Source organism: Chrysochloris asiatica, unplaced genomic scaffold, assembly GCF_000296735.1.
Source record: "Chrysochloris asiatica unplaced genomic scaffold, ChrAsi1.0 scaffold00053, whole genome shotgun sequence".
Classification (NCBI taxonomy): Eukaryota; Metazoa; Chordata; class Mammalia; order Afrosoricida; family Chrysochloridae; genus Chrysochloris; species Chrysochloris asiatica.
In genome coordinates, this window is record NW_006408571.1 from 15389695 (window position 1) to 15404063 (window position 14369).

General features: G+C 36.5%; 1 protein-coding gene across 1 annotated transcript in view; it reads left to right on the top strand.

Annotated features, from left to right (window-relative positions):
* The window catches only part of DCAF10 (DDB1 and CUL4 associated factor 10), a 41627-nt gene that overhangs the window by 17353 nt on the left and 9905 nt on the right, over positions 1-14369 (top strand). The window contains exons 3-5 of the mRNA XM_006863129.1: positions 2322-2519; positions 11335-11537; positions 13355-13468. Coding sequence (XP_006863191.1) covers positions 2322-2519; positions 11335-11537; positions 13355-13468 — 515 coding nt within the window. The remainder of the gene's footprint in view (positions 1-2321; positions 2520-11334; positions 11538-13354; positions 13469-14369) is intronic.

Here is a 14369-nt window from a genome sequence, read left to right on the forward strand (position 1 = left end):
TGGGCTTCCCTGTAGGCGCATGGATATTATCCTATCACAGACAGCGTTGTACCTCATGACAGATCTGGATATGTTCTTTTTGACAATGAATGCATCACCGTTCCTCTTCAATTTGTCATTCCTGGCATAGTAAACCATGTGGTTGTCAAATTCAAAATGCCAATTCCAGTCCATTTTAGCTCACTAATGCTTAAGATATTGATGTTTATGCGTTCCATTTCATTTTTGACATTTTTCTAGATTTATACTAGTACATTCCATGTTACAATTATTAATGGATGTTTACAGCTGCTTGTCTTCATTTTGAGTTGTGCCCATCAGCAAATAAAGGTGTCCCGTAGGCTTTACTCCATTCATGGTATCACGGTCAACTCTACTGTGAGGAGGGAGGCAGCTCTTCCCCAGTCGCATTTTGAGTGCCTTCCAACCTGAGGGGCTCATTTTCCGGCACTATATATGACAGTGTTTCTCTGCTCTTCATAAGGTTTTCGGTGACTAAATATTCGGAAGTAGTTTGTCACTTCTTCTTCTTGGTTTGGAAGCTCATCTGAAACCTGTCCATTATGGGTGACCCTGCTGGTATTTAAAATACTGATGGCATAGCTTTCAGAATCACAGCAACTCACAAACCACCACAGTATGACAAACTGACAGACCAGTGGTAGGCTGTTAGGTTACTTCTTGTCCAGTTCAGGAATTACTGCTCATTTTTCAAGTCAGTTCAAATGACACTACTGTAGAACCTTTTTTAGCCATGCTTTTTCCTTTGCTTATCCCATACAATTATTTTATGTAGTAACATTTATAATGTGTTATGTACTAGATAATGAATTGTCTCATTCATTGATTTAATAAATATTTTCGAGTATATATTATGTGCCAGGCAATGTTTGGAGTACTACTGCAGATCTAACCTTGAACTAGCCAGATAGATTTCTCTTTCTTCAAAGAGTTTATAGCTTTATAAGGGTAGTTTTTACATAGTATTGTATCATGATAGAAGTTTAGAGTGCTTTGGGGATTTAGGGGATTGGTATATATATTCCAGAGTAGACAGAAGAAAGCGTGCCTGGATGACATCTGAACTAAATATTGTTGTTGTTGTTGTGTGCTGTGGAGTCGGTTCCTTCTCATAGCGACCCTATACAGGGTTTCCGAGGCTGCAAATCTTTACGGGAGCAGAATGCCTCATCTTCCTCTCACAAAACAGCTGATAGTTTTGAACTGCTGACCTTGAGGTTAGCAGCCCGATTCGTAACCACTATGCTATCAGAGCTCCTTGAACTGAATATTAGGGAAATAGCCAGATCACAGTTAGGAGAAAGAGGGCTTCATGTAGAAGAAACAACAAAGGCTTGGAAAGTTAAAACTGTGATAAGTTTCAGGAAGGATGTAATATTTGTGGGTGTTGGATTGATTTCTGATGAAAAGGAATTATATATGACTTGCGGTTTCAGCTTCAGAATTCATGTCTTTTGTGAGATTAGTAAATTACAGATCACAGTATATGTTAATGAAAGCATCCTAATGTTGAATTTGACAGAAATCCAAGTGTGAATGTTAGCTTTGTTATTTTTAAAGTATTTGTATAAATACAAGGGATCTTCAAAAAGTTTGTGGAAAAATTCTGTTATCTTTCCATCTCATTTTTCCTTGAACTTTTGAAGCCCCCTAGGATATTCTCACACAGGATTGAAAGATCAATGTAAAATAATAAAAAGTCTGAATTGCAGAGTTCTTCATTAAGTCCATCACATAATCTTGACTGGTCCTGATAAAATGTAACTAACTGAGATATTTAGATTTAAAATTATAGCATTTGAATAGCAGTCTTTGTGTGTAACTATGTTCTAAATAGAAAAAGATTCAATTTGTAGCAGAGTAAACATTTCTCATAATTTAAAATCCTTTATACTTAACACGTCCCCCTCAGCATTCAAATCTTCAAAATCTCCTCTAGCTCCTATTCAGTTATCCCTCACAATTTGTTTCCTGTACAGAAAATTATGATTTTTTTTTTTTGCCCCCTCTAGCACTGTTCTCCAAATACCCACTCCTGTTTCCAGTTCCAATTAAAAATCAGTAATGTAAACCAAATGGATCAAATAACATTGTGGCCCTCATTAAATCATGGTATCCTGTGATTATGTTAATTATATTTACTCTTTTATTATATTTCAGAATCCCTGGATTTATACAGTGAATTAGTAGAAGTTTTGTTGTTTTGTTTTTTTGGTTAGGCAATTTAGAGACTGTTTCTCAAATCAAGTTTTCTTTAATAACAGACTGAGTGAACCAGTTTTTCTTTTCACCTTTTATAGATTTCTTGATAACCGGCTGTTTGCTACCTGCTCTGATGACACTACCATAGCACTATGGGATCTGAGAAAATTGAACACCAAAGTATGCACTTTACACGGTCACACTAGCTGGGTGAAGAACATCGAATATGATACTAATACAAGACTCTTAGTAACATCAGGATTTGATGGAAACGTCATTATTTGGGACACTAACAGGTTTGTAAATAGGAGACCAGTAAAAGCAAATTGCTTTAAAGATGATAAACAAATTTTGTGTCTTCCCCTTCATGTCTTTTTAGGTGAAAGAAATTGGCTTTGGGAAAAACTACTGAAAGTGCTTCCATCATTAGTTACTTACACTTAGTTATATTTTTCTGATAAAAAATTTAGAGACAGTTATATGAATTGGAAGGAGATCAAGTAGTATACTTAATGAAGAAAATTGGTTTATAAAATGAATTTCCTGAATTTAAGGCTTTGATTGTTTTTTGCCTTTTGGTCCTTTAATACTAAATCTATTTGTTTTAAGAATTACACTTTGTTTTCATGCATTAAGAGTAATTCTCAATAAGGATGGTATTAATCCCTAGGGGAATGTTTGGAAATAATGGAAGGAGGGTTGTCAAAATGAAGGGTGAGACAGGAGGATGTCTGTTGGAATTTAATGGGCAGGGACTAGAATTTCTAAACATCTTGCAATGTTCACAACAGTTTGCACAGTGAATTAGTTGTCCCACCTGAAATGCCAGTAATACCGCTGTTGAGAAATATTCCAGTAAATACTTCCTTGGAGTCCTGGTGTGGCACTGTAGGGTAAGCACTGGACCACAAGGTCAGTTTGAACTGCAGGGTCAGTGGTTCAGATTCACCAGCCACTCCTCAAAAGCACTATACAGGGTCATTATGAATTGGAACTTACTTAACGGCACTAAACTGTAACAACCTCCTGAAAGAAAAAGTAATTATTTAAAGAGTTGAAGTTTTGAGAAATAGTTAAAATATTCTTATTTTTAGCGGTGATAAAATAATATAATAATATCCCAGATCGATCCTGAAATACTCTTTTCAGAAGTCATACAAAAAAGAAAAAAGGGAATATTCTTAAAGATTGCTAGCTATGCTTATTATCTGAGAGGATAGAGCTATTAAAGATAGTGATGACGTTGTTACTTAAACTCAACAAAGATAATATTAGAAAAAGATGAAAAGTCAATATGTAGTGCAAATATAGATGCAAATATTATTAATAAAATACTAAAAGTTGACTCCTATAAGATAGTAATAAAAATATGAACAAGGAATGGAAAGATGGTTTATCCAAAAAAAAAAAAAATCTAATATACTTGATCACATTAAAAGATTAAATGGATAAATCTATATGATTTACCTATTTAAATTGGGATTGTAAAATAGGGATAAAAAACATTGAATAAAATTTCCATTTTTGGTCATAATTAAAAATAAAAGTGGGAACATTATTATCTGCAGACATATGTGACGATGGTGCAGGACCAGGTGGTGTTTCATTCAGTTGTACGTACGGTTGCTATGTGCCAGAACCGACTCAGCAGTACTTAAGAACAACAACACAGACCTATAACAAGTAAAATAATTAAACTGATTATTTAAAAATCTTACCACAGTGAAAAGCTCAGGCCCAGATAGCTTCAATGGTGAATTTTACCAAACATATCTAATCTTTAACAAATTTTTCCAGAGATTGAAAAACACTTTTAACTCACTTTAAGAGGTTAGTATTACTGTGACTCCCAAACCGTACAAAGACATAATTTGAAAACTACAGACTAATGAATGTTGTTGTTCTTGTTAAGTGCCGTTGAGTCAGGTCCAACCCATTGTGACCCTGAATACAGAAGTAAAAATCCTCAATAAAATATTTGTTGTTGCTGTTGTGTGCAGATGAGTTGATTTCAAGTCAAAGCCACACTATAGAACAGAGTAGAACTGCCCCATAGGGTTTCATAGCCTAGAAGTAATGGTGTAGCACTGTATGATAAACATTGAACTGCTAACCAAAAGATTGGTAGTTCAAACCTTCTGGCTGCTCTTTAGAAACCCTAAACAGGGTAACTGAATCAGAATCAACTCAATGGTACACAGCAACAACAATCTGCTTTTTTGGTTCTTTTTTTGGTTTTAAGTGCTTCGTTTTATCTGAATAGATAGCATTCACCAAAAGATAAAAAGATAGTAAAGTTTGCAAAAGTATACAAGGAAGAAATTAAAGGATTATATATATATACTCATGTCTTTGGGACATAGAATAGTATTCTTTATGAAATATATTCTATGCCATGCAGAAGGTAATATTTTTTTAACTTCTTACTGTGTATGGAATAAAGGTGTACAGAGCAGATGATCAGTTTTTTAGTCAGAAATCATACACTTAGTTTCATCTTAGTGTAACATCACTTAACTCCACTTTTTCTCCTTGTTTCTTATTTCCATTGTTTCTTCTTTCCCAGCCCTTCTGAAGTTTGTCCCTGAGTAACTGCTGCCCAGGCTGTAATCTTGATGGAAGCAGATTGTCAGGTCTTTTCTCCCACAGAGTGGCCGGTAGATTTGAACTGCAGACCTTTTAATTAGTAGTCAAGCATTTAACTACTTCACCATTAGGGTACCTTCAACAAAATATTAGCAAGTCAATTATAGCAATAATGTAAAGGATTATAGGCCATTACCAAGTGGAATTTATCCTAGGAATGCAAAGTTGATTCAGAATCCCAAAAATTAACATAACACATTATACCAATAAATGAGAAAATCCACATGATCACCTTAATGTATTCAGAAAAGTCATTGATAAACTACAACACACTTTCATGATAAAACTAAAAATTTAAGAGAACTTCCTCAATCTGCTAAAGGGCATCTGTGAAAAACCTGCAACCAAGATCATCCTTAATGTTGAAAAACTAAATGTATTCTCCCTAAGGTTGGGAACAAAACAAGGATGTTGCTTTTTTTAATCACTTCTTCTCAAGAGTGTAGTAGAGGTCCAATCGGCAAGTAAAAGAAAAATCAGAAAGAAAGTAAAACTTGCCTATATACAGAAGACATGATCCTGTAGGTAGAAAATCTTAAGGAATCCACATACACCCCTCCCGCCACCCATAAAACCCCTGTTGTTGTTTAATGCCTTCCATTTGACCCTGTATGGGCTTTCCAAGGATGGTAGTCCAGTTCTTATCCAACAGTGCCATAGCAAGACCCTGCAGAATCCCTAGTCGAACTAATAAACAATGTCCAATAAGCAAATTGATGGAATAAAAAGAGAAATCTTTCAAGAAAGTGAGGTAGCACAGGAGGCACTCACTCATCTATGCCAGAAATTTGGAAGACGACTATCTGGCTGACTGATTGGAAGAGATCCATGTTTGTGCCCATTCTAAAGAGAGGTTACCCATTGAAATGTGGAAATTTTCAGACAATATCTCTGATATTCCATGCAAGTAAAGTTTTACTAAAGGTAATACAGAAACAGTTGCAAGCATACATTGACAGAGAACTTCCAGAAGTTCAAGCCAGATTCAGAAGAGGCCATGAAACAGGAAATAACATTGCTGATGTCCAATGGCTCTTGGCTGAAAGCAGAGAATATCAGAAATGTTTACCTGTGCTTTATTGACTATGCAAAGGCTTTCGATTGTGTGGATCATGACAAGCTATGGACAACATTGAGAAGTGTGAGTGTTCCAGAACACTTAATTGTGCTCATGAGGAATCTCTACATGGACCAAGGAGCAGTTGTTCAAATAGAACATGGGAACACTGAATGGCTTAAAATTAAGAAAGGTGTGCGACAGGGTTGTATTCTTTCACCATACTTACTCAACCTGTATGCTGAGCAAATAATACGAGAAGCTGGGTTTTTTGAAGAAAAATGTGGCATTAGGATTGGAGGAGGACTCATTAACAACCTGCGATATGCAGATGATACAACCTTGCTTGCTGAAAGTGAAGAGGACTTAAAACATTTACTGATGAAGATAAAAGACCACAGCCTTCAGTATGGATTACATGTCAATGTAAAGAAAACAAAAATCCTCACCACTGGACCAGTAAACAACATTCTTATCAATGGAGAAAAGATTGGGATCAACCATCAACACTGGTGGAAGCAGCAGTCAAAAAATCAAATGACGTATCGCATTAGGCAAATCTGCTGCACAAGATCTTTCTAAAGTGTTGAAGAGCAAAGATGTCAGTTTGAAGACTAAGGTGCGACTGACCCAAGCCATGGTATTTCAATAACCTCATATGCATGTGAAAGCTGGGCAGTGAATAAGGAAGACTGTAGAAGAATTGATGTTTTTGAGTTATGGTGTTGGAGGAGAATATTGATAGTGCCATGATGGGCTGCCAAAAGAAGCAATAGATCCAATTTGGAAGAAGTGCAGCCAGAGTGCTCCTTGGAGGCCACGATGGCCAAACTTTGCCTCTCATACTTTGGGCATATTGTCAGGAGGGACCATTCGCAGGAGAAGGATATCATGTTTGGTAAGGTGGAGGGTCAGAGAAAATGAGGAAGACCCCCAACGAGATGGATTGGACAAGTAACAACATTGATGGACGCAAGCGTGGCAACAGTTCGAGGTTGGCCCAAGATCAGGCAGTGTTCCGTTCTGCTGTGCATAGGGTCACTATGAGTTGGTACCTACTCGATGGCACCTAACAACAGCAACAACAACAATAAGCAAGGTCATGCAATGTGTGATTAATATATAAAAGTCAATTGTACATCTATTTCATAGCAATGAACAATCCAAAAATGAATTTAAAAAAATATCTCTATTTGCAATAGTGTCAAAAAAGGGATACTTATGAATATATTTGACAAAGGAAATACATAATTTGTAGTGATACTTGGACACTATCCATGCACTTAGAGTTCCCAGTCAACTTTTTAGTTCCTTATTCTTTTTTATGGACAGATGGTCAAAAATAATCAGACATTTGAGAAAAGTTTCTAATTCAGAGACCTACATAAGCAGGAGGACACCAATATCTTTGGAAGTACAGTATAAGAGAAGACATTGTTGCTTGAAGCAAGAATAGAATACAATAAAGAGAAATGGAAGCAACTTCTAAAATATTTGTTTACATAACGTGTTTATTTTTCTTTAAATTCTTCATGTTTATGTATATACCATTCTGCAGGTGTGATATGATTCACATTTTTAAATTAACAAGGAAATAAAGGGAAAGAAGAACATAGACAAGGAATAAATATATTACAAATTTTGAAAAGAACTTGTTAAGTGCTCTTGAATCAATTCCAACTAATAGTGACCCTGTATAGGTTTCTAAAGAGCAGCTAGTGGGTGTGATTTGCAGTCCAGTGCTGATCCTACAGCACTATATGAGTTAAAAATAAATATACAGCTATTGAAAATTTAAAAACATACAACTAGTCGAAAGAGCAGATTAGATCCAACTGGGGAAAAAAAAGTGGAAGATAGATAATGAAAAATTACCCAGAATACAGCATACAGAAATAATATGATAGAAAATTTTATATAACAGCTATAAAACAGAGGGTCAAATGTGAATTTGGAGCTTCAAAAGGAGAATAGAGAAAATGGATAAGAAACAGTATTGGACTAATCACTGAGAATTTTCTGAATGTATGATAACATGAATCTTACAATTTAGAAAGGTAGTTTTAATAAAAATAAGTCTAAACTTGTTAGTGCCGCTGAGTTGATTCTGACTCATAGTGACCCTGTATAGGGTTTCTGAGGAGTGGCTGGTTAGCTTGAACTGCTACCCTTGCAGATCAGACTGACTTTGCAGTCCAGTGCATTAACCCTCAGCACCACATCAGGAGTCCAAATATAAGCTTACACATATGAAAATGAAACTGCCTAATTACACAGATTTCTTTACAGTCTGTGAAGACATGTCCTTTATTAGTTAAGGTAGAAAGCAAGTCAGAGGTTCAGGAAGAAACTCTGAATCCACTGAGAGTTTTTCAGCAGTCTTGACAGTTAACATGATAGATAGAGTCTTTCACAGGATGCAAATCATTACAAAATATTCAGAATTACAAAAAATTCCCTTCTTATCCTAGCCCCTCTGTATGCCAGGTTGATAGGGATGGGAATCTTAGACATTGGCTACCTAAAATGGGGGTGGGGGGAAGGGAGGCTATAAAGGCATGAAGTGACTGGCTTACAAGTTTTCAAAGGGAGTTTAGTTTTAGAGTGTGTAGGGTGAGGCAGAATCCTCACTGAATAGTTTTCATCTTTTCTAGTTGGGTCTGGTGAAAGGAGATGGCAATAAGAGTCTTATGATCCAATAGTGAGTAATTGTTATCATGACTAATTGCGACTATCATAACTGTAAAGGTAGAGGTTTTGTAACAAAAATGGGGGAGTAGTTAATCTTACAGTCCAGTATCAGAGGACCCTAGGACCATCAAGGGACCAACAAGCAGAATGTGGGACCCTATCCAGAGAAGCAGCAACACCAGAGATGGAGGCAGAGATGAGGACATGGAGAGAGGGAGCAGCTGAGGACTCTAGATTCGTAGGAAGAGAGGGACTGGGTGCTAGCGGCCAGGAGACAGGCTTGTAGACTGCATCCTTTGGTTGTTTAAATTATTATATATATTCCTCAGTGTTTTTGTGTACATCCTCCCCCCACAAAGAAAAAACAGAGGGGATGGAAGCAAATACTGTTGAATGATGATGCCCAAAGGAGATTGTAATAATTGCAATGAGATGATGTTGTAAAGCCAATGTTCTCCCATGTGAACTGTCACCTCAGTTCACAGTAAAAACTTAAAAAAAAAAAAAAAGTGCCCATTGCAAGTTATATTCTCCAACTAAGCCAGTGTTTATAAAGAAGAGTAAAATAAAGATATTTGCAAAGCAATTAAAAACAAAAACAAAAAGAGTTAACCTCAACAGTGTTATACTTGAAGTCCTGAGGTATATACTTAAGGAAGAAAGAGAATAACCTTAATAAAGAAGGTTGCAGTTGACAGAGGAATGGTGAACAAAACAATTGTCTATTAGTATGAAGATCAAAGAGCACAGTCTTCGATATGGATTGCATCTCAATGTCAAGAAAACAAAAATCCTCACCACTGGACCAATAAACAACATTCTTATCAATGGAGAAAAGATTGAAGTTGTCAAGGACTTCATTCTTCTTGGATCAACTATCAACACTCGCGGAAGCAGCAGTCAAGAGATCAGACGAGGTATTGCATTAGGCAAATCTGCTGCACAGGAACTTTTTAAAGTATTGAAGAGCAGAGATGTCAGCTTGAAGATTAAGGTGCGCCTGATCCAAGCCATGGTATTTTCAATAACCTCATATGGATGCGAAAGCTGGACAATGAATAAGGAAGATCGTAGAAGAATTGATGCCTTTGAGTTGTGTTGGAGGAGAATACTAAAAGTGCCATGGACTGCCAAAAGAACCAATAGATCTGTTTTGGAAGAAGTGCAGCCAGAGTGCTCCTTGGAGGCCAAGATGGCTAAGCTTCGTCTCATACTTTGGACATATTGTCAGGACGGAACAGTCGCTGGAGAAGGATGTCATGCTGGGTAAGGTGGAGGGTCAGAGAAAAAGAGGAAGATCCCTAATGAGATGGGTTGGCCAGGTGGCATCATTGATGGACTTAAGTGTGGCAGCGGTAGTGAGGTTGGCCCAGGATTGGACATTGTTTCGTTCTGCTGTGCATGGGGTCGCTATGAGTTGGTTCCGACTCCATGGCACCTGACAACAACAACAACAACATAAGTATGAGGACACGTAAAAAACAGTGTTACTAGGGTTCTAATGGTTGTGGTGTACCGTTAAGTCATTTCTGACTCATACTGACCCTGTATAGGTTTCCGAGGCTGTAAATCTTTACAGGAACGGGTGTCCTCACCTTTTTCCCTCAGAGTGGCTGGTGGATTTGAACTGCTGACCTAACAGTTAATAGCCCAATTCATAACCTACTATGTCACCAGGGCTCCTGGTAGCGTAGGTTTATTCCAAACAAAACATGTTTAAAGAGGTCTTTGGATGGCAGCAGACAAGTTCTGCCAGTAATATGCTTGTCTTAGTCTCATTGGGTGCATTAAAAAAAAAAATACTAAAAAAAAAATTTCACCATATATCATCTGAAAGAGCTGAACTTTCTGTCTTAAGCAGGATTGAAGCTAATGAGACAATTTTATGGAACAAATTATAACTGGGGCCAAGTCTTAGATTTACAGATATTATCCATAGAGCAAAGTCTAGTCAAAACTGTTGGGCCAGTTAAATTCTAAGCAGAGAGGTCAGTTCAGAAAGTTATGTTGAGTATTTTTGGGGATTCTAAAAGAGCCTTTCTTCGTAGATTTTTTTGAAGGATACAAAACCATCACGGGGGCTTGCTATGAAGAAATGTTAATAGAAATTGCATTGGTGAAAAAATAAGGCCAGGAAACATGGGCTGAGGAATTTTTTCATCATGACAGTGCACCTTCTTCAAGGGTACAAGGGTTGCCCTATGATTCTTTCTAAGAAACACATTATGCGTCCCTTGAGGATGCCCAAACTGCTATTTGACGTGGTGCAAATGGAAGAGCTTAGAATTCTTCATGAAGGATGGTTGATGTTGTTAAGTGCCGTCGAGTCAGTTCCAGTTCATAGTGACCCTGTATAGGGTTTCTGAGGAGCAACTGGTAAGTTTAAACTGCCAACCTTGCTGTTCAAACTGACTTCACAGTCCAGTGCATTAACCAACAGCACCATACCAGGAGTCTATTCAAGAAGGGTTAGGGGATGGAAACACTATTGCCTTAAGAAGTGAATAGACCTACTTGGAGAATATGTTGAGAAATACTAGGTTTACATTTTGATATTTTTGTTAATAAAGTTTTCTATAATTTTGTTAATGTTTTTTGACTTAATCCTTGTATATATTGCCAATTCTGGTTTAAGGAGTGAATAAAATATCATCATGGAACCATTCTATTTACCGTAATTTTAACACTAGTTTTTATTGGTTTTATTTATTCTGTAGGTGTACAGAAGATGGATGTCCACATAAGAAATTCTTTCACACACGTTTTCTTATGCGAATGAGATTAACACCAGATTGTTCCAAAATGTTGATTTCAACTTCTTCTGGGTATCTCTTGATTTTGCATGATCTTGACTTAACCAAATCTTTAGAAGTAGGCAGCTATCCCATCTTGAGAGCAAGAAGAACTACATCAAGTTCAGGTAAACTCTTTTTTTTTTTTTTTTTTTTATTAAAAAAGCTTTCTAAAGTGTCTCAGACATAGGGATGATACATATTTTCATTCTGAGAATCAGATAAAGAAGGGAAGGAAATTAAAAGGCTTCTTTGGAAAATTCAGTGATAGCTCTTTTCCAAAGTAGTACAGTATATATATCTTTTATATAACATTTACTCTTGCCTCTGACATCACTGATGGTCTGGGAAGAACTAACTCTAGTAAAGTATTTTCTTTAAAATCTCTGCCAAACAGAGAATCTTTATCAATATTTCAGAAATCATCACTATTAGTGATGAAATCATCAATCATCAATATTAGTGATGGCCCAAGGTAGTTTCAGTCTTTTTGAGTCCTTTTAGGTCTGTCTTGTATTCTAGATTTCCAGATGTCCAGACATAGGTAGTTGACACCATATTATCTCATGACCCCTAACTATTCTCAGGCTAAAGTCCTCTCTTACTCTTGTTGCTGATTATATTAGACTTAAGTGAATTTGGAGCTCAGAAAAACTTACTGGTATATTTAATCTACTTTACCAATTCCTGGTGTGGTGCTGTAAAATCAGTACTGGACTGCTAAGCAAAAGGTCAGCAGTTCAAAATCCACCACCTGCTCCTCAGAAACCCTACACAGAGTGAGTATGAGTGAGAACTGACTCGATGGCACTTAACCACAACAACAATGTGACAAAGAAGACAGCAGTTGGAGCCCACCAGCCACTCTATAGGAGAAAAATGAGGCTTTCTGCTTCTACAAAGATGTACAACCTTGGAAACTCTACATAGGGTCACTATGAGTTGGAACCGACTCCACGGCACTTAACAACACTGTGACAAAGAGAGCAATATCGTCTATCTTTGGAATAAACAGGGCTTGTCTGGGAACATTGTCATCATTTATAATATTGTGATGATGAACAGAAAACCCAGAAAGAGAGGTTTGAACATTTGGAACACAAAATACTAATAAATTTACATTTTTTAAAAGGCAGCTTGAAATGGTTGGATGATAATCCTTTGCTTGGGCTTGAGGGCCACTCCTAAAGATAGACCCCTTTGGGAATATGCAGGCATTTAAGTGTACTGCTCTTGCCCAGTTTTACTGCTGAAAGAAGAAACTTATGTTTTATCAACTTATTTGCAAGTGATTTCATAAATATTCAAGTACAGTTCTTTTAGATTCACAATTGCCTTTAAAAGACAAAAAGAAACACTGATAATCAACTTCAACTTAGTGAGATAATGATTTAGAAGGCCTAAAAGGCCCTTTTTGAATAAAAAACACAAGTTTTCTGTCTTCTAAGGACCCATTAGGAAAGTAAGACGAAATGGGAGGATGATGTCGAACTTAACTATTTGACATTTATTTTTCCACAAATTCCAAAGATATTATTCACACAGTCTCCAGTAGTAATAGTAGTTTTTAGTAGTATTTAGGAAGGATGCACTCATGTTCCTAGTAATGGGCCTGTTGATTAGAACTTATTCTGACATTAAACAGGCTAAACAGCTCAGTATTCATTTTCATTGAATTTCCTTATTCCATTTCATTACAGAGATGATAGGGAACCAGGGATGCTCTTATACATTTACTTTTCATTTTTCTTGCACAAAGTCAAACTTTGATAGAGAAGGTTTTAGACTTGTATTCCTCAGTCTTAGTTGCAGGCCTGTTTTATGTGGGCGTATACTTTTCATGATTCAGGTGGATTTTTAAAATATGGTTTAAGTAGATAATTTAAAAATTAAGAGACTACCAGAGTTATGCTTGGTTTATCTCAGAAATTTCTGTAATTTTAAGATTTGACCACTTCGTCAAGTTCATCTGCTCCTAGAGTTTCTGGTTCACCTTGTCATCACAGTGACTCCAGTTCACCTTCTGAGAAACACATGTCACGAGCCTCTCAAAGAGAAGGTAGGTTAAAAGTTGGATTTATCATCGTATAACAATACATACTACCAGATAGCTTTCTTTCGTTTGGTTTTAATCCATAACATTAAATGTCAGTAGCAGTAAAGCTATTCCTTGCCCCTTAGCCATCATTTTAAAAAAGTTACCTAAGTCTCCAGGGTCACTATCTTGGGCAAAGTCTTTGTTGGGATTTGAGCCTTGATTTTATTACCTGGACTTAGTTTGGTCTAGTCTGGAGAGGAAGTAGTTGGGAAATGTACAATTCCAAACAAGGTTGTTTTGAAAATTAAATGAGGTTATGCATGTGACAGTACAGTATATATGTAAGGGGATGAATTTATCAGGTGCTTATGAAAGTTACTAGATTTTTTTTGCTGTGCCATTTCTTTGTATAATTCCTAACAGATTCAGAGAAGTTATGGGACAAAGTGAGCTACAATCTCGTCCCACTCTGCTTTTGTCAGTTTTTTTTTTCCCTATCACTCTGGCAGAACTCCACCCATCTTCCCTTTCTAATACTTAAGCTCTTTGAGCATTTGTTGTGTACACTGAGTACTGATAGCCAGTATGTACTTTTTTTTTTTTTTTTCCCCTGGGGAAAACATAGTTCTTTTTTTTAATTTAAGGTTTTTATTGTGGATTGAGTGAAAGTTTATAGGCCATATCATCAGTTTCACATTCAACAATTCATATAACTTGTTTCATTACATTGATTATAATTCCCTCCATATACCATCAGTTAAAAGTCTCTCTATCCACTTTAGCTTTTTTAAAAAACACACAAACAAAAAACCCACTCAGGCATATATAATAATTTACATCTCCAAAGAGCACATTCTGCAAGTCTGCTCCTGGCCACCAGTTCTTAGTCCTTCTCTTCTTGGTTGATGATTCTAGAGTCCTC